The sequence below is a fragment of the Peromyscus leucopus genome, chromosome 2 (genome assembly GCF_004664715.2).
Source record: "Peromyscus leucopus breed LL Stock chromosome 2, UCI_PerLeu_2.1, whole genome shotgun sequence".
In the NCBI taxonomy this organism is placed as follows: Eukaryota; Metazoa; Chordata; class Mammalia; order Rodentia; family Cricetidae; genus Peromyscus; species Peromyscus leucopus.
Window position 1 is genome coordinate 154,278,696 of NC_051064.1, and position 25,815 is coordinate 154,304,510.

The 25,815-nt window shown below is 42.7% G+C and overlaps 1 protein-coding gene across 12 annotated transcripts in view; it reads left to right on the forward strand.

Annotated features, from left to right (window-relative positions):
- The window catches only part of C2H1orf159 (chromosome 2 C1orf159 homolog), a 125,316-nt gene that overhangs the window by 85,905 nt on the left and 13,596 nt on the right, over positions 1–25,815 (forward strand). For 4 of the 12 annotated variants that reach the window (XM_037203307.1, XM_037203313.1, XM_037203314.1 and 1 more), the window contains exons 1-3: positions 17,406–17,491; positions 25,039–25,148; positions 25,668–25,770. Coding sequence is in view for 1 of the 12 variants with exons in the window: in XM_037203316.1 (XP_037059211.1) it covers positions 17,489–17,491 (3 nt within the window). In the remaining 11 variants the exon portion in view is untranslated. Of the gene's footprint in view, positions 1–17,216; positions 17,303–17,405; positions 17,492–19,190; positions 19,292–25,038; positions 25,149–25,667; positions 25,771–25,815 lie in introns of those variants that run through there. The other 8 variants (XM_037203309.1, XM_037203310.1, XM_037203311.1 and 5 more) reach the window with 6 other exon arrangements.

A 25,815-nucleotide genomic window follows, 5' to 3' on the forward strand; every position in this document is an offset into this window, starting at 1 on the left:
AACCGTAGCCAATGAAGGCCATGGATGGGGGCTCTCCCAGTCCCAAGGACACCAGAGGGATTGCAGAAGATTGATGGTCATTCCCATGGGTCTAGGGAACTGTTTACACTGGCTGGTAAAGGGTAAACTTGCCAATTGAAGCAGCTGGTGCTGTGCAGAGTGTTCCAGTGGCCAGGCAGATGGAAAAGTGGGCAGTTGTAGGTAGAGCAAACCTTGGTACAGGATCCTGGGCACAGGGCACCAGGAGGGTCTACCTTATCTGGGCACCAATGGGAGAGAAGCCATAAGACACAATAAAACCCACTATAAGAGTTTATTAAGAGATGGGAATAAGAAGGGTGTGCATAGGCCTATGGAATAATTGTGTAGAAAGAGAGAGAAAGAATAGCTGGAGCCTGCTTTTTTATTTATTTTATTTTATTTTATTTTACAATACCATTCAGTTCTACATATCAGCCATGGGTTCCCCTATTCTCCCCCCTCCCACACCCTCCCCTTACCCCCAGCCTACCCCCCATTCCCACTTCCTCCAGGGCAAATCCTCCTACCCCCCCAGGACTGCAATCAACCTGGTAGACTCAGTCCAGGCAGGTCCAGTCCCTTCCTCCCAGACTGAGCCAAGTGTCCCTGCATAAGCTCCAGATTTCAAACAGCCAACTCATGCAATGAGCACAGGACTTGGTCCCACTGCCTAGTTGCCTCCCAAACTGATCAAGCCAATCAACTGTCTCACCTAATCAGAGGGCATGATCCAGCTGGGGACCCCTCAACTTTTGGTTCATAGTTCATGTGTTTCCATTCATTTGGCTATTTTTTTTTCAATAATTGAGTAGAACCGAAATTTATTATAAGTCACAGTCGTCCTAGAGACCTCCATACTATATATATAGCCTCTATGGTTCTATGGGCTGTGGTCTGATTGTTCTTTATTTTATATCTAGAATCCACTTATGAGTGAGTACATACCATGGTTGTCTTTCTGGGTTTGGGTTACCTTACTCAGGATGATTTTTTCTAGTTCCATCCATTTGCCTGCAAATTTCATGCTTTCATTGTTTTTCTCTGCTGAGTAGTACTCCATTGTGTATATGTACCACATTTTTTCCATCCATTCTTCCGTTGATGGGCATCTAGGTTGTTTCCAAGTTCTGGCTATTACAAATAATGCTGCTATGAACATAGCTGAGCATGTATCTTTATGGTATGAATCAGCATTCCTTGGGTATATGCCCAAGAGTGGGATGGCTGGGTCTTGAGGTAGTTCGATTCCTAATTTTCTGAGAAACCGCCATACTGATTTCCACAGTGGTTGTACAAGTTTACATTCCCACCAACAGTGGAGGAGTGTTCCCTTTGCTCCACATCCTCTACAACCTTGACTGTCATTGGTGTTTTTGATCGTATCTCAGAGTCGTTTTGATTTTTCATTTCTCTGATGATTAAGGATGTTGAGCATTTCTTTAAATGCCTTTCAGCCATTTGTAGTTCTTGTTTTGTGAATTCTCTGTTTAGCTCTTTAGCCCATTTTTTTAATTGGACTGTTCAGTATTTTGATGTCTAGTTTCTTGAATTCTTTATATACTGTGGAGATCAATCCTCTGTCAGATGTGGGGTTGGTGAAGATCTTTTCCCATTCTGTTGGCTGTCTTTTTGTCTTATTGACTGTGTCTTTTGCCCTGCAAAAGCTTCTCAGTTTTGAGAGGTCCCATTTATTAATTGTTGTGCTCAGGGTCTGTGCTGTTGGTGTTTTATTTAGGAAATGGTCTCCGGTGCCAATGCGTCCAAGAGTGCTTCCTACTTTCTTTTCTATTAAGTTTAGTGTGACTGGATTTATGTTCAGGTCTTTGATCCACTTGGACTTGAGTTTTGTGCATGGTGACAGATATGGATCTATTTGTAATCTTTTACATATTGACATCCAGTTATGCCAGCACCATTTGTTGAAGATACTTTCTTTTTTCCATTGTATAGTTTTTGGAGCCTACTTTTATAGGTCTACCCTCCCACCCCGCACATGTGCATATGGGCTTACATAGCAATGCCATGCATACACACGGATTAAGATTACGTATGAGGTAAGGCCCTAGGATGACTAACCATCTTGCCTGGCTACTGGACAGCGCATATGTGGTCATGTATCTGGGGAGTGGCTAGGAATGGAGAGGGATGTCTGAGTCCTCAACAGAATGGAGACTTAAGAATAAATTCCATCTGTGACTTTAAGGCCCCACCAATGTGCTAGAAAGCTCCTCTCACCCTGCTGGGCCCCTGTCATGTGGAAGGGGGGCCTCTTCTCTGAGATTTGGGACATTTCTCTCTGACAAGTCTTTCAGTTCGCCTGGGGATGCCCCAAATTGAAATTCTTCCACCGCTACATTTGCTGTCTCTGCTCCTTTTGTTCTCAACTTCCTTGCCCACCACTAGGCTTCAGTCCTGCAGCTTCTCTACACCCTCCAGGCCTATGTGATACTGGAATCCTCCCCTGGGTGGTGTTCCTGCTTGTTATCCTGTCCCTCATGGCTACAGTTTCTATCTCTCAGCTCCCTCTAGGAGTTAATTGGAACCATCTGTGTTGCAGAGTTCATTTTGTTATTCTTCTTTTATCCTCAGACTCAGTTTCCTCCTTGGACTCAGAGATTTCATTAAAGCCTCATTATGTTACTACAAATGACTTGGTCTCGGTACAGCTCAATGGCCAAAGATGGCCCACTTGATTTTCAAATTCTGTTATATGCTTAAAAACTTCTGCCACTGCACAAATGATCTCAAATCTCTTATATCTAAGCTTTCTGTGCTCTACACTCCCAAAATTTTTTTATCTCTAAGCTTTTCTTTTCTTTTTCTTTCTTTCTTTCTTTTTTCTTTTTTTTTTTTTTTTTTTTTTTTTTTTTTTTTTTGGTTTTTTGAGACAGGGTTTCTCTGTGTAGCTTTGTGCCTTTCCTGGATCTCGCTCTGTAGACCAGGCTGGCCTCGAACTCACAGAGATCCGCCTGGCTCTGCTGCCCAACTGCTGGGATTAAAGGCGTGCACCACCACCGCCCGTTTTTTTTTTTTTTTTTTTTTTTTTAATCTCTAAGCTTTTCTACTTTTCACTCTTCAAATCTTTTGTCTCTATGTTTCTCTGCACTCTGTTCTCTAGAAATCTTCTAAGACTACTGTGCAAGCACTCTTTATCTCAGGATTTGTAAATTTGTTGAGTGTGGTTAAAGAATCTGTAAAATTTGTAACAAAAAGCTGGGCATCTTTAATCCCAGCACTCGGAAGGCAGAGGCAGGTAGATCTCTGTGGGTTCAAGGTTAGCCTGGTCTACAGAGTGAGTTTCAGGACACCCAGGCTACAGGAGAAATCCTGTCTTGAAAACAAACAAACAAACAAACAATAAAACAACAAAAACCCCAACTTGTAACAAAAGGTTGATAATTTAAAAATCTATGCAAAAGTATATCTAAAACTTTTATTTCTTTTTATAAACTTAAAAATTTATGTAAGCTTCAGGGAATCTCAACTTGAATGACTCCAGTCAATCAACAGTCTAAGTTTTCCACCCTATTGCCTATCCCTGAGGGTGGACCCCACTTTCCCCTAGTCTTGGGACTCTTCCCCTCCCTCAACTACCAGGATCATCGGCCTGGAAGTTTCAAGTGTACTCCCAAAATAAAGATTTTCTCCTAAACTCCTTAACTTTACCTTCTGTCCCTAGTCTATATCTGTCCAGGAAAATTTCAAAAAACTCCATACTGCAAACTGCTCCAAAACTGTCTCCAAAGCACCAGCCCTAGGTGCTTCTGAAAGAATTTTTGATCAGCCTGAGTCTCTGCATCCCAGGTTGCTCAAAGGCAGCCCCAGGTGGTTCTTTGGAACCTGGGCAGCTAATGAAACAGATGTTCCCCAGCCTGCACTTCTCTGCATTCACAGTTTTGACCAACATTCCAGTCTTCCTGACACCCCCAACAAAGATGCCCCAGTTAGAGCTAAGAAGCAATTACAGAAGAGATTACATTGCTCCTCATCATCAACAAAAAGGCTGGAATGTTAGGTCCCAAAGAAACCTGGGACAAGGCTTACTCAGTGCCTATGGCTTCTCTCAGTTCTTCTCACCCTGCCCTCTACCCTAAATGTTTCCATCCCAGGGGATGGGCTCCTCTTTCCTTCCCCCAGGTTATTCCTATATAAACCTGCCGTTTTATCCATGTACTCTCTTGGTTCTTCTCTCCTCCCTTGGTCCACTTGCCCTCTCTCCTCTTCTCTCTCTTCTCTTCCTCTCGTGCTTTGCCCTGCCCCCTCTCTTCTCATGGCCAGGTTCAGTCTGGACTCTTCTAGATGCTTCTGGCTGTTCTCTCTTTCATATCTACATAAAAACCTCCACAACTATACTTTGAAGTGGTCATGTTCTCATTTTCATTCAGTAACGGTCCATGGAAGGCAGTTTGGTTCAGCATGACTAAGTATCCAGTGTTGGTTCAAACTTTAGGAGTCTAACTCCAATTAGTTTATTTAAGTCATATTTAAGCATAGCACAATTGGTGAAAACTTTTCTGGTGATAACTAACTCAATCTCATGTGCACAATAAAGCATACATAAATCTTGAAGAACAAAGTAAGCTATGTAAAGATCAGATGTGACTGCTTTGAAACTCTTTATAAAGTACATGTGACACCTTTCATAAAGATAGATTCTAGAGACTAACTGAGAAAAACAAGTTTATGATAAGAGTCTGGAGGAGGATCCAGTGTGGTCTCTGGCCACACAGATAGTGCAAAGGTCACCAAGCTAGAATGCATGTCCACTACCAGCCTTTTGGGCAGATAACAGGTTATACATTCCTTACCTTGAAGGAACAACCCTGGTGCTAACATTCTAAGTTTCCCTAATGCTTATCTGTGAGTACAAGGACCTCTATGCCTCCTACAGTCAGGCATGGTGTGGCATCACACACCTTTAATCCTAGCACCCAGGAGGTGGAAGCAAGCAGATCTTTGTGAGTTTGAGGCTGGCCTGGTCTACATAGTGAGTTCCAAGATAGCCAGGACTGTATAGAAAGACCCTGTCTCAAGGGAGAAAAGAGGTGGGGTCTTTGTAATGCTAAGAGGACAATGTTACACTTTTATTCTCAGTAACAAAGTTCCAGATAAGTGCATTATTAGAGACCTTAAAGGCCTTAACGCTCTTGCCAATACAACGATGAAAAACACAAAAATGAATAACTCTCTTTCTAATCTCATGGGTTCACAGCAGGAGCTGTGATATTTAGGCAGGGAGTATGGAACCGGATGGGGGACTGTGGTGGTATTGTGTTCCCCAAAATATTGTGTACCCTAATATGGTGGTATTTTATTTGTACTGAAATGTGATTTTCTTTTTTTTTTTTTTTTTTTTTGAGACAGGGTTTCTCTGTGTAGCTTTGCGCCTTTCCTGGGACTCACTTGGTAGTCCAGGCTGGCCTCGAACTCACAGAGATCCGCCTGGCTCTGCCTCCCGAAATGTGATTTTCATTGTATGTTAATAAATAAAGTTGCCCGGGGGTCAGAGCTATTTGAGCCATAGCAAGAGCCTGGTGGTGGTGGTGGTGGTGGTGGTGGCGGCAGCGGTGGCGCACACCTTTAATCCCAGCACTTGGTAGAAGAGCTAGGTAGATCTCTGTGTGTTCAGGGATACAGCCAGCATTGGAGACATACGCCTTTAAGACCTGGAGGGCTGTACTTACAGGCAGTGACGAGGCAGTCATGTGTTTGGGTTTACAACCAATAAGAAGGCAGAACAGAAAGACTATTTAAAGACATACACACAGGAAGTAGCTCTTTTGGGGAGGTAGGAGCACCGCAGGAGGTAAGATTTTAGCTCTGAGCTCTGACCTCTCGGCTTTCTTTTTTACATTGGTTCTGTGTTTTTTATTTTAATAAGACGGTTGGTTACAGCTACACCCTAATAAACTTCTCTGGGGTCAGAGAACAGAACAGCCACTAGATAGACATAGAGACCAGAAAATGGTGGCACACACGCCTTTAATCCTATCACTTGGGAAGCAGAGATCCATTCAGATCTCTGTGAGTTTAAAGCCACACTGGAAACTGCTGTGGGATGATCTGTATGTCAAATTGCTCTGATTGGTCAATAAATAAAACACTGATTGGCCAGTGGCCAGGCAGGAAGTATAGGCGGGACTAACAGAGAGGAGAACAGAGAAAACAGGAAGGTGGAGGGAGTCCCTGCCAGCCGTCACCATGACAAGCAGCATGTGAAGACGTCGGTAAGCCACAAGCCACGTGGCAAGGTATAGATTTATGGAAATGGATTAATTTAAGCTATAAGAACAGTTAGCAATAAGCCTGCCATGGCCATACAGTTTGTAAATAATATAAGCATCTGTGTGTTTATATTATAAGTGGGCCGTTGGACTGCCGGGGCTTGGTGGGAGCTGGAGAGAAATTCTCCAGCCATAGGAAACAGCTAGGCTAGGTGATTCATGCCTTTAATCCAAGGAAGTGAGTCTTTAATCCCAGAAAGGGATAGCAGAAAGCAGAAAGGTATATAAGGCATGAACTAGAGCTGATTAAGCTTTTAGGCTTTTGAGCAGCAGTTCAGCTGAGATCCATTCTGGATGAGGACTCAGAAGCTTCCAGTCTGAGGAAACAGGATCAGCTGAGGAATTGGCAAGGTGAGGTGGCTGTGGCTTGTTCTGCTTCTCTGATCTTTCAGCATTCACCCCAATATCTGGCCCTGAGGTTTTTTTTTTTTAATTTTTATTTTTATTAATAAGACTGTTTAAGATTCATGCTACAGGGGACAGGATGCGCCAATACCCACTTTGATGTTAACTCATCTCCAAGGTGAGAAATTCTGATACCTGGATTGTCTTTTAACTAGAGACTCACAGATGTCTCTGTATGGTGTCTTATCTGTGAAAGGAAAAAAGGAGGCTTTTGCAGATATTGTGGCCTGAGCAGAAGCTTGTGGCAGGATATTTGATTACACTGTGTCTGTTTTACCTCATTTGCCTAAGGCACATTCTTCTTCTCCTCCTCCTCCTTCTCCTTCTCCTCATCCTCCTTTCTCTCTCTCTCTCTCTCTCCCCCAAGACAAGGTTTCTCTGTGTTGTTTTGGTGCCTGTCCTGGATCTCGCTCTGTAGACCAGGATGGCCTTGAACTCACAGAGATCCGCCTACCTCTGCCTCCCGAGTGCTCAAATTAAAGGCATGTGCCACCACTGCCCTGCCTAAGCCACCTTCTGATTGGTTTAAATAAAAGCTGAATGGTCAATAGCTAGGCAGGAGAGGATAGATAGGCAGGACTTCTGGGGAGAGAAGGAACTCAGGGAAAGAATCTGAAAGGTAGGGATTCTCCAGCAAGATGAGGAGGAAGTCAGATGTACAGTACTGAGAGGTAATGAGCCACATGGCAGAATGTAGTGTTGTGAAATATTCCTTTACACTGTGTAAAGATATGTCACTGTGATTGGTTTAATAAAAAGCTAAATGACCAATAGCTAGGCAGGATTTTCAGGGCAGAGAGAAAGCTGGGAAGAAGACAGAGTAGCGAGGAGACTTGGAGGAAACATCATGTGTAGGAGATGAGGTAATAAGCCATGAGCCACGTGGCAGCATGTAAATGAATAGAAATGGGTTAATTTAAGTTATAAGAGCTAGTTAGAAACAAGCCTGAACTATTGGCTGAGTTTTCATATTAATAAGTCGCTGTGTCATGATTTGGGAACTGGCTGATGGGACAGAGAAAGACTTGATACATTGTAGATTAATATGAATGGGTTAATTTAAGTTTTGTGAGCTAGTTGGGAACAAGCCTAAGTGAAGGTCAAGCTTTCATACTTAATAAGAAATTTCCATGTAATTATTTGGGAACTGGAGTAACGGGGACTATGGGGGTCCAGCCCCTCGATAGTCCCCTCCCAGGGTCTGAGAAGAATCTACAACCAGCTGATAATTAATCTTTGATAAAAAGAAATAAATCTATGTACACAAAACTCCTTAGTTCATACATTTTATTATTCTGTGATAGTTTTTTCTCTACACAGCTTCTATTCTGCTCTCATGTCTAGCTCCTTTCTTGCCTGATTTCTCTCTATATTTATCTACTGTCCCCTCCAAGTTCTATCTTAAATCCTTCATGTAGTTCTGTCCCTTCTAGGTTCTCATCCATCTAGTTCTTTCCCCTATCAGCTCCTCTCCCATCTCCTTCTCTCTCATCTGGCTCTTCCTTATCTTGTTCTTTTCCATCTGGCTCTTCCTCTCTCCCATCTCATTCCTCTAAGTACTCTCTTCTAGCCCTTCAATCTATTCTTCCCCATCTCAGTTTGTTCCTCTCAAGTTCTTACCTGTCTAGTTCTTCCATTCTCTTTTCTCTTCTCCATGCTGTTCTCTCTGTGTCTACAGAAAATACCTGCCTTTTCTTTCCTTGGGCAAGTGGTTCCCGGCCTCCTCAGGAATGTTGTTTTATCTCTCACCTTGATATGTAAAAACTTCTTTTGTTCTCAAAGTGCTCTGGAGAACCACTAGCTGGGGATGGTCTGAGCTTCATTAGCACAGGAAACAAAGCTAGGCATCTCCTGCCAGCTCGTCTCCTAAACTCAGCAGGGCAGTTAGTAATTTAGTAGGTTTAGCAGGTCAGGGGAGCTGAACTGTTACCAATTGGTCTGGGCACACAAGGATGTCATAGCAGAAGACAGCTGAACTATTAAAGGCTGGGTAACACCAAATATTCATAATAAATGGCTTACCTTTTGACAGACCCTTGGCCGGTCAAAGTTCAGCTTTAATACACAGCTGAATCTCTATGATATATTCTTGTGGCCCACAAGACTGGAGGTCCAAAGAAACCTTGTCTACAGAGGCTAGATTCTAACATTACATTCTTACACATAGAAAATTCCAGGCCAGCCAGGGTTGCAGAAATCCTGTCTCAAAATAAATAAACACTAATACTTTATATTCTTTTAAAATACTTTTTATGTCTTGTGTATCCTAGACTTTTGGCAGATTTTTCTGTCCCACCGGCCCACTCCCAAATAACCACACTGAAACTTATTATTAATTATAAATGCTCAGCTGATAGCTTAGGCTTGTTACTAACTAGCTCTTTCAACTTAAATTAATCCATATTTTTTATCTACACGCTATCACATGGCAGTACCTTTTTTTTAGCATGGCATGTTCATCTCCTGTTTCCTCTGCATCTGGCTGGTGACTCCACCTTTTTTCTTCCCAGTGTTCTTTCAATCTGGCTCTCCTACCAAACCTCTTCCTGCCTAGCTATTAGCCAGTTGGTTCTTTATCAAACCAATGAGAGTAATACATATTCACAGTGTACAAAAGGATTATTCCACTGCACTAGACTGCCCTCAAACTCCCTCTATAGCTAAGAGTGACTTTGAACTTCTGATCTTCTTGCCTCTACCTCTTGAATCTTGCCCGTACCATCATGCCTGTTTTATACAGGTTGATGATTGAGCCCATGGCTTTGTGCATGCCACGAAAGCACTCTATCAGTTGAGCAACATTCCCTGTCCTTCTTTTCAAATACTTTGAATAACAGGATCTCCCAATTAAATGAGCTCTCTTTCCCTAAACAAAGTAAATATATATCCACTTGTAAAACTCCTTTAGATTTCCAAGACTATGTAATTTTAGTAAGATTTTATCCTAAGATCATGCTGTTTCAGTGATATCCTTTTTTCAAAAAGTGATTCAAGGCCAAGCTGTCTCTCTCATAGGATAGTTTCTTTTAAATATTTAAGTATAACATAGACACGATTTTATTTAATACAGCCTGTTAATGTATGACTATTTAGTTCCCTATCCTTCCCTATACTGAATCTAAAATCTTTCTACAATGTTCCTCTGTGATTTGGACTTTGTATCTCTCATCTGGTATCTTGTATATATGTTGTCTTTAAGACAGTAAACACTGTGGCTAGAGAGGTGGTTCAGTGGTTAAGAGTATTTGCTGCTCAACCATAAAGACCAGGAGTTTAAATCCCTCCATTCAGGTTGGCTCATAAAAGCCTCTAACTCCAGTTCCAAGGGATCTGACATTCTCTTTTGACCTCTTTGGGTGCCTGCACAAACATGTTTGCATATATATATATATATATATACACACACAGATACAGGCACACACACATAAATAAAATAATGACAATACAAAATAGTAAACTTATTTTCTGTTTAAGTTGTCAACATAAAAAACACAACTCTCACCCCAAAGGAAATAAGAGTTTATTTTGGAGTCAAACAATGGCCTGGGAACACAGATTCAATTTATCCCAATTCCATGTTCCACTGAGGGAACAATTTCATGAAATTATTACAGAAACAAAAAAATAGTTTTCAGTGGTCTACGGTGGCACATACCTTTAAACCCAGCACTCAGGAGTCAGAGGTAAGTGGATTTCTGAGTTCAAGGCCAGCTTTGTCTACAGAATGAGTTCCAGGACAGCCAGGGCTATACAGAGAACGTCTCAAAAACAAACAAAAATACTTTTCAAATACATTGGTGGAAACATCAGGTGTGTGGGTTATAGCAAAGTGTAGGGGGGGATCTCAGCTATAGGCCTCAAATACTATTTGAAGGCATCATTAATCTTTTGGTTTTATCTAAGCCAAAATGTTTTATCTGTTAGTCACAAGGATGTTAGGTCAGATACAGAGGTGGGCAAGTAATGGCTATTAAGAGACTAAAGACAGTCTGACCTCTCCACAATCAGCCTTGTAGTAGGTTCAATGTAAGGATTCAGTTTCTTTCTGGGAACTTACCTTCACAATGTCTAGACATACTTTTACAACTTGTTGGGACCCTAGGAGATGTCTTTGTTTTACACCAAACTTAGTGCATTTTAAAAAGTTTTTAAAGCAATTATTTTGAGTAACTATACATCATATATGTATGGTGAGGGTTTGTGTGTTTGGGGATATTCAGTCACACTGTGAACCCCAAGTTAGCATTTGCATTGGTTAAGTAAAATTAACTCAGGAGGCTGAGTTATCAACTAGTTGACAGAAAGTGATCATAGAGCATTACTGAGCATCTGGAAGAGATGGACTCACTGGAGTAGCAGGAAGAGAGTTTGAGTGGCATGGGCTTTTTTAGGTTTTGACAGCACTGAAGGATGGGCTTTTTGGGAGACATCAGCAAGAAGAGAAGGTTAGGCAGTTTCTACTCAGCCTCTCTGAGCTAGCAGGCTTTCATCAGAGCCTTTAAATCTCAAGTCTTATTTATAAATAGAAACATAGAGCTTTAGCAGCAGCGACAGAACCCGTACCTTCAGGAACATAATTCCTGCCAGGCTACAGCCTGAGTGGCTGGGCCACTGCCAGAGAAGCAGACTGGTAACTATGGTGTCACAATTGCTGGCTGAAATAGCAGTAGATTAAGGCATAGTCACTGTGCCAAAGATAAAAGTTATGTGTATCACTAATATATGTGGAGGTCAGAGGACAACTGTGTGGAGATGGTCCTTTCCTTCCCCCTCATGCTGTCAGCCTTGCTCAGTGTCTTAGTTGTGGTTACTGTTGCTGAAACACCATGACCAAAGCAACTTGGGGAGGATAGGGTTTATTTGGCTTACACTTCTGTCTTAGTTAAGGTTTTATTGCTATGAAGAGATACCATGACCATGGGAGTTCTTATAAAGAAAACATTTAGTTGGCATGTGTAGTCAGAAGTTTTCTCCAGTTCCACCAGGCCCCTGCAGTCCTGTGGCCCACTTATAAAATAATCACTCAGAAGCTTATATTAATTATAACTTCTTGGCCATTAGCTCAGGCTTATTACTGACTAGCTCTTACACTTAAATTAACCCAAAATTCTAACTTATGTTTAACCACGTGGCTTGGTACCTTTTCTCAGTTCTGCCTTGTCATCTTGCTTCCTCTGTGTCTGGCTGGTGACTCCTGACTCTCTCTTTTCTTCTTCCTATTTGAATTTCCCACCTGCCTCTAAGCTGTCTTGCCATCGACCAAACGGCTTTATTTATCAACCAATCAGAGCAACACATATTCACAGTGTACAGAAAGACAAAATTCAAAACATTACACATGAAAAACAAAATCACCACCCTGTGATATCAAGAAACATGTTAATATATAATCTATTGTATTGTAGGACTAGCAGTATTGTAGGCACAGTTCTGAATCCCAGAGAACCCAATGAAGTGTTGAGGCACTTGTAAAACCAAGAGCAAAGAACTGGACCAGCCATACATGGTTAGAAATAGAGGTAGTTTATTAAGAAAGAAAAAGCACTTCTGAGAACAGAGGTAGCTACTGAGAGAAGGAAAAAGCATGGACTTAAAAGTATAGATCCATACTGGGTGTGGGGCACTTGCCTTTAATCCTAGCACAGAGAGATGAGGCAGACGGATCTCTGTGAGTTGCAGGCCAGTTTGATCTACAGAACTAGATCCAGGACTGTTGGTTATGCTATGGCACTGCCCCACATGGCTGGTTGCCACCCGCAGCGGCCATGCTGGCGGAGGAGCGTGCTGATTAAAAGAATCATAGCCACGGTTACCTTTTTAGAGCTTTATTGGGGTGGGGGGGGGGAGAGAGACAGAGACAGAGACAGAGAGTGACACAGCGGGGAGAGAGAGAGGGGGCCGACGGGAGGAAGGAGCAGAAAGGAAAGGGGAAAGAGAGGGCACGGAGGGCCCACCTGCTTTTTAGGCTGGTATGCTGTCGAAGGCTGATGACGTAATTAAGGACAGAATCCTTACGTCCCAGACTTTCCCTTATTATAAAAAAGCAGGTAGATGGGAGTAGGGGCGTCGTTCCTCACAAAAAACTGCTTCCAGCTGACTTTTGGACGTTGGTTGGCTTTGGGGGGAATGGAGAAGGGGAGTTTTCTGAGGTAGACAGGTGTTGAGCGATGCTGTCTGTTATCCATTTACTCTGGAGACATGTATCCCTCTTGGCTGTGGCTGGGAACTTTCTGTTTGACAAGATGCTGGTGACACAGAAAAAAACTTAGAGAGATAAAAGAGTCATTATTATTTTATGTTGACATTTATCTGAGGTAGATCCGGCCTGTCCCTATGGATTTTGAAACATGTTAAGCTTTATCAGAAACAGATTATTTTAAAGCACCTGTTTCCTTTACTAGTTCAGCATCTAGGAGACAGGTGATCAATTGTTAAAAGTATCTCATAGTAATAGATGTTTACATTAAAGTCTTTTGTAGTGCTCAGACACTTTTGGGTCTGGAGGTGTAAATACCTTTTAGCTGTTACAGTTTCTTATTTGATGATCTCTGGACTCAGGTTCTGTGGTGGCTTGTACCATTAGCTGAACAGTGAGTTAGAACAGGGAACTGGGAAGAGAAAAGCTTGTGGTACATGAGAATTTATTTATTTATTTATTTATTATTTATTTATTATTTATTTATTTATTTTGGAATTAGGGACAAGGCAAAGATCAGGGTCCTGTCTGTATGCACGTGAGAAACACAGGCAGTGGATCTGGAGTGAAGCAATGAGCTCTTATTTTAGGTGGAAATCTTTTTTTCATTAAGTAACTCTGAAAGTGCAATTAAATCTTTCCAGAGGTAAGGCTGTCCTCTGTACCTGACAATAAAGGAGAGGTGGCATCCCAAAACTCCCAGGACTGAGTCAGTGGCTCTGGTGTCCAGAAGGAAAGAAACGGATCGCTTCCCTGCTGCGTTCTGGGTTCTCTGCCATGTCTGTAGCCAAGCCTAGGTCTGCTGGAGGTCTTAGCTTGATGTTCCCATGCATCTTGGTGCCTGGGGGCAGTCAGCTGACTCTGTCTTTCTAGGCAGCACTTTTAACAAGGCTATTGATGGCCTGGCAGGGCATTAGCTAGCCCATGGCCTTTTCCTCACTTGAAACAGGGACCCAACAGCTTTTGGGAGTCAGCAAGTGCTGGCACTTGACAATTCTGTTTTTGGGCTTTTATCTCTTCCCTGGCACACCTTAAATGCCATGCTCTCCAGATGCTTAAGTTTTAGTCGGGGAGGTCTGGGGAACAAGAGACAGATTTTACTCCAAGGCCTGAATTTTTTTTTCCCTGATGATTGATGGCTTAAGGACAGCTTTTGGAAGATCTGTCAGTAGGCTATAAGCTGATTTTTTTTGGCTTAAGAGCCATCCTGATTATTGTAAACTTATTTGTATGGATCTTAGCCGCTTCCAGACTCCTCTGTGTTTCTCAAGGCAGTTTGAGAATGAGTGAGTGGAGTTAAGGTGAGTTAGGGCGAGTCATAGAAGCCGTCCAAGCCTGCCCATTTGAGCCCGCCCACCACCAGCAAAAGTCAGACAGAAAAGGTTGCACGTGGAGACGCAGAAGTGGGGAAGGAGAAGGGTTTAGAACTTTAGCAGAAAGCTTGGAGATAAAGTAACTCTTAGTTGCCCGTTCACTGGCAGAAGTTCCCGCAACTCTGTTATGTGGCCAGGTTTACTGGTGCCCGCCCCTATCCGCCAATGTATCTGCCCCTTTGTCCCATGACTGTAGCCGAGAGAAAAAATAAAAAATTAAAATAACAAACCGGATCAGACTACAATCTTGGGCGTCCCCAAAGAGTGGAGAGAGATCCATGAATCAGCTCAGGTCATGAGTTCTCTTTGTCAAGGGATCTTGTGAGGGCTGCAGCTGTACTGCAGTTGGTCCACCCGGTAGACAGCATTTACTTTCTTGTCAGAAACGAAAATGTGCCATTGCCAGTATAGCCTGAGGACAACCCCCGGGGTGTCCCTTGTAAAGAATATAGCTCAGACTACAGCTGAGAGAACAGCGGACTTACTGTGGTGAAGAATCATGGCAGTAGCGATGTGGGGGTCCAGCAGAGGCAGTGAGGGATGCGCGCATGCTTGAGGTCTCACAGTCTCTTTGGATGGGGAAGAGGCGGCAGTAGTCTCAGCAGGTCCTTGGTGCTTGGTGGTGTATCCGAGTCTGAACAGCACCAATGTTAGTTATGCTACGGCACTGCCCCTCATGGCTGGTGGCCATGCCGGTGGAGGAGCATGCTGATTAAAAGAATCATAGCCATGGTTACCTTTTTAGGGCTTTATTGGGGTGGGGGGGAGAGAGGGAGAGAGAGACAGAGACAGAAAGACACAGAGTGGGGGAGGGAGAGGGGGCGCCGACGGGAGGAAGGAGCAGAAAGGAAAGGGGACAGAGAGGGCACGGAGGGCCCACCTGCTTTTTAGGCTGGTATGCCGTCAAAGGCTGATGATGTAATTAAGGACCAAATCCTTACAAGGACAGCCAAGACTATTATTACACAGAGCAACCTTGTCTTGAAAAATCTCTCTCTCTCTCTCTCTCTCTCTCTCTCTCTCTCTCTCTCAGTGTATGTCACACACACACACACACACACACACACACACACACACACACACACACACCAGAGCCACAAGCCTTTATACCCTTTATAATTCTTTTACCTAGCACTTGCCTCTTCCATAGTCAGCTCTCAGTAGATGTCAACTCTGGTGAACATACATATCAAAGACATCTGTCCTTTACAAATATTTGCAAGAAATACTAGAGGTCCTGGGGTAGCCCAGAGGAAGAATACAAAACAATGCAAGCAGAAATTCTGCCTGTCCTGATGTTACTCATCTGGGAAAAATACAGCCCATTTTACCACAGTCCCATCACCCTGTGCCACAGCTCCAACACTCTGAATTCTTAGAGCTGTCGAGCCTTAGTGTAGAGTTCCAGGGAAGAGAAAACAGAGGTGGCACAAAGAATGCTGAGTTGTCTGACTGGCTCTACCAGATCAGAGAAACTGAGGTCATGTCAGTATCCAGGAAGTGAGGGAGGCCTGGTGGAGAGCTAGGGTTTGGCCGTGACACTGTACTAGAGGCAGATCCAGACCAGGGTGAAAAACCAGTCTCGATGCATGCACAGAACAAAGCCTGACACACTCTAACCTTTATTTAAAACACGGCCCTGGTGTACACCCCGGTGCTCTGTCCAGGTACTGCCTAATAGTCCAACCCCACTTCAGAGAAAATGTAACCTGATGGACTGCAAAAAGCGTATCTCCTCCTCCTTGGGTCAAGGTGGCATGCCCAAGGAGTTTTAGAATTGCTTCTATTAAGAGGCCTGCAAAGTGAGAGAGACTGGGAGACCAGGTAGCCCAGAGATAGATTCCTAAGTGTTCCACTCAGTGACCTCTGATACTCCATGCTTAGTTCATCATGGGTGTGGCCTCCCACTTGAGAGGAACTGGAGTCCAAATCTCTGAGCAGATATCCAAGACAAATTAGAAAACCCAGATTTTTACAAAAAGCTTAATTTGAACTTTGTAAGTGTTCACTTTGAAATGGGGCTAGCCAATCAAATCATATGTTTTGAGTGAGTTTGAAATGCATTTGTGTTGTAGCTTGTATGGAAAAGTATTCCGGCAATTGAGAGCCAAGGAATACCACAAAGTCACTGTAAGCACATTAGCTTATAGTTCTGCTCCAGGGAAAGGTTTCCCCAATGTAACAACTGTGCCCTGGCAGGGGAGGGTTTCTCCAGTGGCAGTTTTCCCCAAGGAAAATGTTACAGTCCTGTCCCCAGCCAAACCTCATTCAAGAGATTTATTGGGAGGGAGGAGTCCAGGGGAGTGGCTGCCTCTGCCAGGGTGGAAAAAGGCAGCAGCAAACTGAACGGGCTCAGGGCTTCTGAGGGGCAGAGTTTTTCCAGGGTGAAGATTTTCAGGGTGGGAATTGGTTGAATTTCAATCCCTGAGCTTGGACAAGCTCAGAGATTGGCTGGATTTTGTGTTCAGAGATTGGTTGGTTTCTGTGCTGTGCTGGTCACTGGCAGAGTGTGTTTCTTTGGCTCTGGTTTCAGGGCCAAAGTGTGTTTCTTTCACTGGTCTTTTTAACTTTTTGGCTCTAATTTCAGGGCCAGGGTATTTTTCTTTCACTGTCTCTGGTTTTAGGGCCAAAGTGTGTTTCTTTGGTTCTGGTTTCAGGGTCAGGGTGTGTTTTTTTGGCTGGCCCTTTTTCCCTACACCTGCCCCTATCTCAATAACAAACTAGGGCCAGTTAAATATTTCAGAAGCTACCTTGGCCTTGAGTGGAAGATCTGAGATCTTTTCAGATTCTAGGGCGAGTTGGCAAGGCACTCACTCAGAGGTCACAACTCCTACCCAACCTGCCTAGAGTCAGACCAAGCACCGATTGGCCGCCGCTAGGGACATTGGGGAATGTAGTCGGGGTGTTGTGTGCTCCCCTCCCCCTACCTCCCCCCAGTCTAAGTCGTCTCAGACTATATTTCCCAGTCAGGGCTCCAAGCACAACCCAGCTGCCTGGAGAAAATCCTGGACGAACGCACTGGGGTGAGCTGGTCGCTAGGAGTTGTAGTTTTTCTTCTAAGACACACGCCTACACCTGGGGGGGGGGGGCGCGGAGGGTGGGGGGGGGGGGGGGGCGGAGGTAGCGGGGTGGACCAGAGACTACAAGTCCCAGGGAGCGCTGGCGGCGTGCGCTAGGCGGCCTGTACGAAAGAGGAACCCGCCTAATGCATGGTGAGTGAGGGCCCTGGTCCGACTAAAGCTGAGTCTGCAACTACGCGTTAAAGGCCGCCCGGCTCCGGTCCAGCGGGACAGTGACCACCGTCTCGCTGCCATGTTGTCAGTGGTGCAGTGGTACGGGAGGAGCCGGGAGCGGAGCGTGGTGGTTGTGCGAATGGACAGATGAGGGAGGGGAAGTTGTGAGGGAAAAATAAACCGCCGGCAGCACGGCGGTGCGCTGGAGCAGAGCAGGATGTGGGAGGTGTGGGACTTCGTTGGTCTGTCGGTGTCAGGAAACGGTTGAGGTCCTGCCACAGGATGTGGTCTTCTTGAGGACTTTGCTGTGCGTACCAGTTAATCAGCGTGATAAATTTCCTACCGCATTCCGTCCTTTGGCCTTTGCAGTTTCTCCCCCCAACTCTATTCTTAGTTAATTCTCAACTCAGTAGGCATGTTAAATTTAAAGGTATCAAACTTGGACCAGTATTTTGTTTTTGTTGTTTTGAGACAGGGCCATGTAGCCCCTGCAAGCCTAAAACTTGGGATCATCCTGCTTCTATTGGCCCATAATCTTGTGTTTCTTAGTATTATTACAGTGTACAGAGAAGGCAGAACAGAGATCATTTCATTTTTCCCCACCTCGGTGCTGGTGGTGGGTGTGGGGCTAGAGGATGTGGGTGGGGAGCTGAAAACAGGGCCTCTCACACTTTAGGCCCTTGCTGTTCAGCCCCTGCTTTTTCTCTATCATCCTGCAGAAATCCATGGCTTGGCTTCCCCGGGTTGATCTAGGTCACAAAAATAGTGTGATGGTGGGTCCACTTAAGAGTCACACAATACGCCAGGCGTATTGCACTTGGGAGGCAGAGCCAGGCGGATCTGAGTTGGAGGCCAGCCTGGGCTACCAAGTGAGTTCCAGGAGAGGCGCAAAGCTACACAGAGAAACCCTGTCTCGAAAAACAAAAACAAAAACAAAAAAAAAAAAGAGAGAGTCACACAATACTTTGAGTACTTTTTTTTTTTTTTTTTTTTTTTTTTTTTTTTACTGACCCTGAAGCTTGTAGAAGGAACTACAGATCTGGATTATGCAGATAGTTTCTTTTCTTGACTTACATATCCTGGCCTTAATAGTCTTTCCCAACGCAAAGCAAGCACATATCTTGATGAACTTAAGTTCATCTTAGGCAAGCTCTTTTGTCCACTGGCAGCATCTGTCACAAACACCTCTCAGAACTGGCTTGCATCTATTCTCCATGTTAATTTGGATCTATAAGATAACTCGTTTAAAGAACATTGCTACCAAGCAGTGGTGGCATACACCTTTAATCCTATCAGTCAGGAGACAGAGGCAGGCACATCTCTGAGTTCCAAGCCCCAAGACAGCCAGGGCTACACAGAAAAACCCTGTCTTGAAAAACCAAAATAATAATGCTGCTGCTGCTAAGTATTGCTTAGGGGCTAGAGAAATGGCTTAGTGGTTAAGAATAAGTATTCAGCAAAAAAATGTGAGTTCTAGTTCTAGCACCCATATCTAGGTGCTCACAACCACCTGTAACTTCAACTTCAGAGGATCCAACTCCTTCTGGCCTCCATTAACACCTGCATTTATGTTTATTATATATATATATATATATATACATATAATTATGTAATCAAAATATCTTTAAGAAACTATATGCTGGAGAAGATGGCTCAGAAACTAAGAGCATTTGCTACTCTTGCAGAGGACCAAGGATGAGTTCCTAAACACCTACATAGTGCCTACAATCATCTGTAACTCCAGTTCCAGGGGATCTGGCAGCCTCTGGCCCTCTGCAGGTACCAGTCACCCATGAGTAGACCAGGCTGTTCTCAAACTCAGAAATCTACCTACCTCTGCCTCCAGAGTGGGATTAAAGGCCTGTACCACCACTCTTCGTACTTCTTCATTTTTTATTTTTGTGGGCTCACTGCGTTCAATTAATGCTGCCTGTTGGAATGTTAACTGATCTTGTTGTTGGCTTGATCTAATACAAGTAGTCATAGTTTCAATGAGTTTCATGTGTGCAATAATTGTATCATGTCCAGAAGACAGCAATTTACAACTTTATTCTCCATCCTCCAGCTTTTAAATTCTTTCTGTCCTCTCTTCCACAGTCTTCCCTGAGCCTTGGAGAGGGGAGGGTTGAAATAGATGTCCTATTTAGGGCTGAGCATACTTATTCTGAGTTCTTCAACCACCAGCTAAGTTATCTTTTTACTTATTTATTTATCTATTTATTTATTGAGACAGGATCTGGCCTTGAACTCACAGAGATCTTCCTGCCTTTGCCTCCCAAGTACTGGGATTAAAAGTGTGTACCACTATACCTGGCCTAGATTACCTTTTAAAGGAGAATACAATAGTGTGTGACATTTTAATCTTTGGCATATGTCAGAATGTTATGTCACTACCCTGGGCCAGATGTATTCTATTCTTTTGATCTGGATGCCTAAGGAGGGACAGGATATTTTATTTTCCTTTCTGGTATTACCAGGGAAATGGAGTGTAGTCGGACTTTCCTTTGAGCTACCAGAGTTTGGCCTATAGCTTATGCTTATTTCTAACTGGTTCTTATAACTTAAATTAACTCATTTCTATTAATCTACATCCTGCCATGTGACTTGTGTCTGTTACCTCTCCTGTACATCCTGCTTCTGCATCTGGCTGGTGACTCCACTTTTCTTCTTCCCAGAGTCCTCTCTGTCCCCAGAAGTCCCGTCTAACTTCTTCCTGCCTAGCTATAGGCCATTCAGCTCTTTATTAAACCAATCAGAAGATGCCTTGGCAAAGATACATCTTCACAGTGTAAACAAATATTTCATAACATTTCTCACTTTTTTGTCTAAATAAAAAGGAATAGGTGTAACTTGTAACATAGTAAAACTATATTATAATAACAGTTCTCAGGTAAGAATTACATTTACAAAGTCCAGTCCATTTGTACTTGGCAATTTTGGAGAAAATACTCTAATCTATTCTATCTTGATGAATCCAATGTTTTATACCTAAACCACTTTCTATCATAACTTGTATTACCACCCTAAAAATATCATTTAGCCCTTAAACATCTTTTTATATAAACAACTTAAGCTTTTATGTTTCTCACCCTTATGCACTTTACACCTCTTTTGTGAGTTTCTTTTCTGAATTTGGTAACAAGGAAAACTGTAACTATAACTATTAGTCTTCAACCCCATCAGAGGCCTGAGAAGGATATACTATTACCTGAGTAAGCAGGAAGTGCAGAGCAAACAACTTCCAAAACTATAGAAACGACAGAGACATCTGGCTGTCTGGACAGTCAACCAAGGTTTCTCTGCAACGTTGGGGCATCCATCTTCAGCTTATAGGCCTAAAATATATGACAGATTTTTTTGTGAAACAGGAATTTTGAAGGACTGTGCTACCTTGTCTCGGCAAAGTTCTGCAGTCACCTTTTTTTGTACCGTTTGTCCAATTTGGACAGCATACTGTCAGTAGCCAAGGCAAGAGCAGTTTCTTCCCAGTGGATAACTTTGCCACAATGAAAGCAAACTCCATAGGGAGTTTCTTTGATACCCACCGTCTTTTCTGAAGTAGATTGGTGCTACCAGGAGCAGTTTGTGTCTCATTGTCATGAAAAGCCTTATGGCATTATAACATCTTAAATGTGATATTTTGTAGATCTCTGAAGTATTTGAAGACCATCTGTCTATCTAAAATATATCTCTGTTTGACCTTGAAAACATACCTAACATGGCCACAAACTTGATTGTTACAGATGATTAACCACTAACCTACATTTCTTAATTATCTTAGACAGTTTCTAATAATAGCCTTTAAGGACTAGAACTTTATATTACATTTTAAAATGAGCTGCATATGTACAATAACTTAAGAGTAGAAACATATACAGTATGTTCTAACAAAAGTAACCTTAAATTTGTATCTGTATACAAAAATCCATACCTGTGTAAAAGTTTTTGAGACTAGTAGTTGTTTTTTTTAGTTTGAAAGTAGATTCAATAATCTATCCTTTTATCCTATCATTTCTATATCTCCCCTTTTTCTCTTCAGAAAGATTTCTGACTCTAATCTCCTTTGTTCAGTTTTTTTTCTGACTGTGACCAAAAATAATTTGTAACCAACCCCCCTAAACAATGACAAACCCTTCATAAATCACTGAATGACCAAACCCCACCACACCACTTCTCTAGACTGCTTCTTGTTGTCTGGAGGTGACAGCATTTCTAGAGGACCCTTAGAAAATTGGGATAATGGTCAAGTCCTGGGAGAGACAGCTGTATTATTTTTTGTTTAGTCTCCTTGTGATAGGAAAATGTAGAGCTTATCTGAAGTCTTGGCTGGAATAGTCTTTGAGGCTGGACCATCTGAGCTGGCAGCTTTGAAATCTGGGTGTAGATTTTTGAGGAAACTGTAACTGAGGCACTCTGAGAAGCCGGAACATTTGGGCTACTTGTCTTTATTTGTGTCTGGTCCTTTTGTTCTGAAAACAAACTTTTAAAGGTTAATACATATCTGTATTAACACAAGTATGGAATGTGCAGTGTGTACAAGTCAGCTAAAGATGATTTGTTTTATGTTTGAGCAAGTAAAAGACATCTGTCAACTTTCTAAGTCCATTTGGACTATATAACCAAACTGTTAGGAGGACTCTATAGCCAACAAGATTTATCATGTCTCATCCAGTTTCAGAGCTGTTCCCACGTAGAGGGATCAGCTTACATGTCACCTGTCCTGTAGTCTTTTTTTTTTTTTTTTTTTTTGGCTTCCTCCCCCATGTCTGTAGCCAAGAACCTCAGGAGGTCACCCCCAATCAAATCTGATCTCTATTAACTTTGAACCATAGCTTTTTGTTTCCTGTGGAAACAAAGACATAACATCTCCCTCAACGCAACATATTTTCTGACTTCCATTTTGAAGTTAAGACAGTCTTTAAATATATAGGTTGGTTTAATTCAGCAGTCCATTCCACAATCCACTGTCTCTCAGCAGCAGCTGTTCTCTGTTCATTGGAATTCAAAAAATTTAAAATTAACAAAGCACCATACAGGGTCCAGGTGCCTGTGCATTTTCCATTCTATGTGGCTTATTCTTGTTATATTACTTTACTCTTTCTTTAAAGACTTAACTTTGTTATTTTTAAGTTTTTTTTCTATGACTGTCTATACCTGTTTTTTCACTGTATCAGTTTAAAGGTTTTATCGGTCTGGACAGCTTTACTGTGCATCTGCAGCCTTCTCTGACCACATGAGCCAAGTCTTAAACCTGCCTTGCAGCTCTGCACATGGCACTGTGGCCAGGAGCCGTGTCTTTGTAGGCCATGGCTTGCCTGAGAGACTGTGGGACTAGGAAGCTGTGTCTGGCTCCAAATTTGTGTGTTGAAACTTTTTTTTTTAAGCTTTCTCAAGTCCTATGTGGAAATACTTCCCCCCATGTTGAATGCCATATGTATTTTTTGTATTTTTTGTTGGGATTGTTGGCTCCCCAATAATGACATGGAGGCTTATTAATTATGAAAGCTCAGCTGATAGCTTAGGCTTGTTTCTAACTAGCTCTTATAACTTAGATTAACCCAGTTCTATTAATCTATGCCCTGCCATGTAGCTCATGGCTATTACCTCTCCTCTTGCACATCCTGCTTCCTCTGCATCTGGCTGGCTACTCTGCCTTTCTTCTTCCCAGAGTCCTCTCTGTCCCTCGAAATTCCACCTAACCTCTTCCTGCCTAGCTGTAGCATTCTCTTGTGGTTTTTTTTATTATATTTTTTAATAATTTGTTCAGATATTAGACCATAGCAAGGTGTGGGTGGTCACCTTTTTAAATTTGTTGTTCAGGTCAGAGTATTAGATTGTTTGGTTTTCCATAGATTTTTTTTATCAGCATTTTTTTTTTATTCATATTTTTTTTTACTGAAGGCACATACTTTACTCCTTTTTTTGCGAACTACAGCAAAAATGAATTAGCTCTGACTCTCGACTTTCTTTTACATTGTTTCTGTTTTTTATTTTGGTTTACATCTACACTCTTTATCAAATCAATCAGAAGGCACCTTGGCAAAGACACATCTTCACAGTGTAAATAAATATTCCACAACAGAGGGATCTATCCTCAGTGGCCTCAATTCAAAAGAAAATCAGTTTAAAAGTCATCATGTACTACATAAAGAGTTTGAGGCCAGCCTGAAATACATAAGACCACACACACACACACACACACACACACACACACACACACACACACAGTGCTAGGTGTGGTTAATAAGCACATGCTTATAATTCCAGCACTTGGGAGGCAGAGGCAGGAGTTGAAGTTGAAGGCCAACCTGGTCTACATAGCCTGAACTTCATAATGAGACCCTAATCCAAAAAGCAAAAAGGTGCTGGGGAGATAGCTCAGGTGAAAGTGCCTGCAGAATAAACATAAGGATCTGAGTTTGTATCCACAGCACCCACATAAATGTGAGGAAGGGAGACAGATGGATTCTTTTTTTTTTTGTTGTTTGTTTGTTTTTTTTTGAGACAGAGTTTCTCTGTAACAGTCCTGGCTGTCCTGGATCTTGCTCTGTAGATCAGGCACTAGCCTTGAACTCACAGAGATCTGCCTGGCTCTGCCTCCCAAGTGGTCATGTGCCACCACTGCCGGACCAAGACAGATGGATTCTTGAGCTCATTGACTAGTCAGCTTTAGCTAAATCATTGAGCTCCAGGTTCAATGAAAGAACCTGTCTCAAAAAATACAGTGGATGAAGACTGTGGATGGTTTAGTGGATAAAGTGACTGTGTAAGCCTGAGAACCTGAGTTCAGATTCCCAGCACCCATGTAAAAGCCAGATGCTGTGACATGTATCTCTAATTCCAATTTGGGTGGGTAGGGGGGAAAGAGGCAGATCTCAGGGGCTTGATGGCCATCCAACAAAAGTAATGAGGTCCAGATTCCGTAAATATCCTGTCTCAAAAAATATGGTGGAGGGCCTGGCATGGTGGCATACCTTTAATCCCAGCACCTGGAAAGCAGTGGCAGGAGGATCTCTGTGAGTTTGAGGCCAGCTGGTCTACATGGCTAGTTATATGACAGCCAGGACTACATAGAGAGACCCTATCTAAAAAAAAAAAAAAAAAAAAAAAAAAAAAAAAAAAAAAAGAGAAGTTAAGTCAAGCACAGAACATTTTGAAACTCAGCATGTATTATTAAAACAAAGAAAAAGCATGTACTAATAATGAGTGCCAGAAAGGTTCTGGATCCGTTTCCCCGGTGACTCCTGTAAGCCTGAGCACTACCTCTCCCCCCTGCAGTGTGGTCATTTTCCTGATAGTCGTGGCTTAAATCCAATATAAAATGAATTATGGTACAGACTCCCACTTTCCCTCCTAATAGGACAGGGGCCTATGTCATCCTGAACTTTCACCTCCATGGGTCACATAGACCCACATAATCCTTTCCCTAGATCCCTCAAGTGGGGCTTCCCACCACCCCTTGGCCAGAAAGTGTATGTAGTTCCTCATTTGTAGCCTCACACTGAAGTGTCTCTGTGTTCTTTCAGTCTTCTCAGAAGTGAAGCTCAGGCCGCTATTGCACAGAGCTGGAGATGCCCAGTTTACCTGCTCTTTCATTGCTGCAGTGGCCTCTGCAAAGTAAAAAGTCTTCATAGAGGTAACATACATTTATTGATTTATTATTTATTTAGTATTATTATTTGAGACAGGATCGCATGGTATCTCAGATTGGTCTTGAATTTACTATGTAGCTATATTACTTTTGATCCTCTTGTCTCCAGCCCCTAGATGTTTGGATTACAGGTGTATATCACCATGCCAGGTTATGCCAAGCCTACAAGTGCTTTACCAACTGAGCTGCATCCTGAGTCTCTTAAGAGGCAACATTATTTGTTTGTTTAAAGATTTATTTATTTTTCGGCTGAAGAGATAGCTCAGAGGTTAAGAGCATTGGCTGTTCTTCTGAGGTCCTGAGTTCAAGTCGCAGGAACCATATGGTGGCTCACAACCATCTATAATGAGATTTGGTGCCCTCTTCTGGCCTGCAGGCATACATGTAGGCAGAACACTGTTTACATAATAAATAAATCTTTAAAAAGAAAAAGATTCATTTATTTTTATTTTATGTGTTTGGGTGTTTTGCCTGCTTATGTCTGTTCACCACATGTGTCCTCAGAGGCCAGAAGAGGATGCCAGATCCCCTGGAATTGGAGTTACAGCCATGTGGGTTATAGGAATTGAACCTAGGTCTTCTGGAAATACAGCCAATATCTCTCCAGGTCTGTTTTATTTGTTTGTTTGTTTTATTATTTTTTTATTAAGAA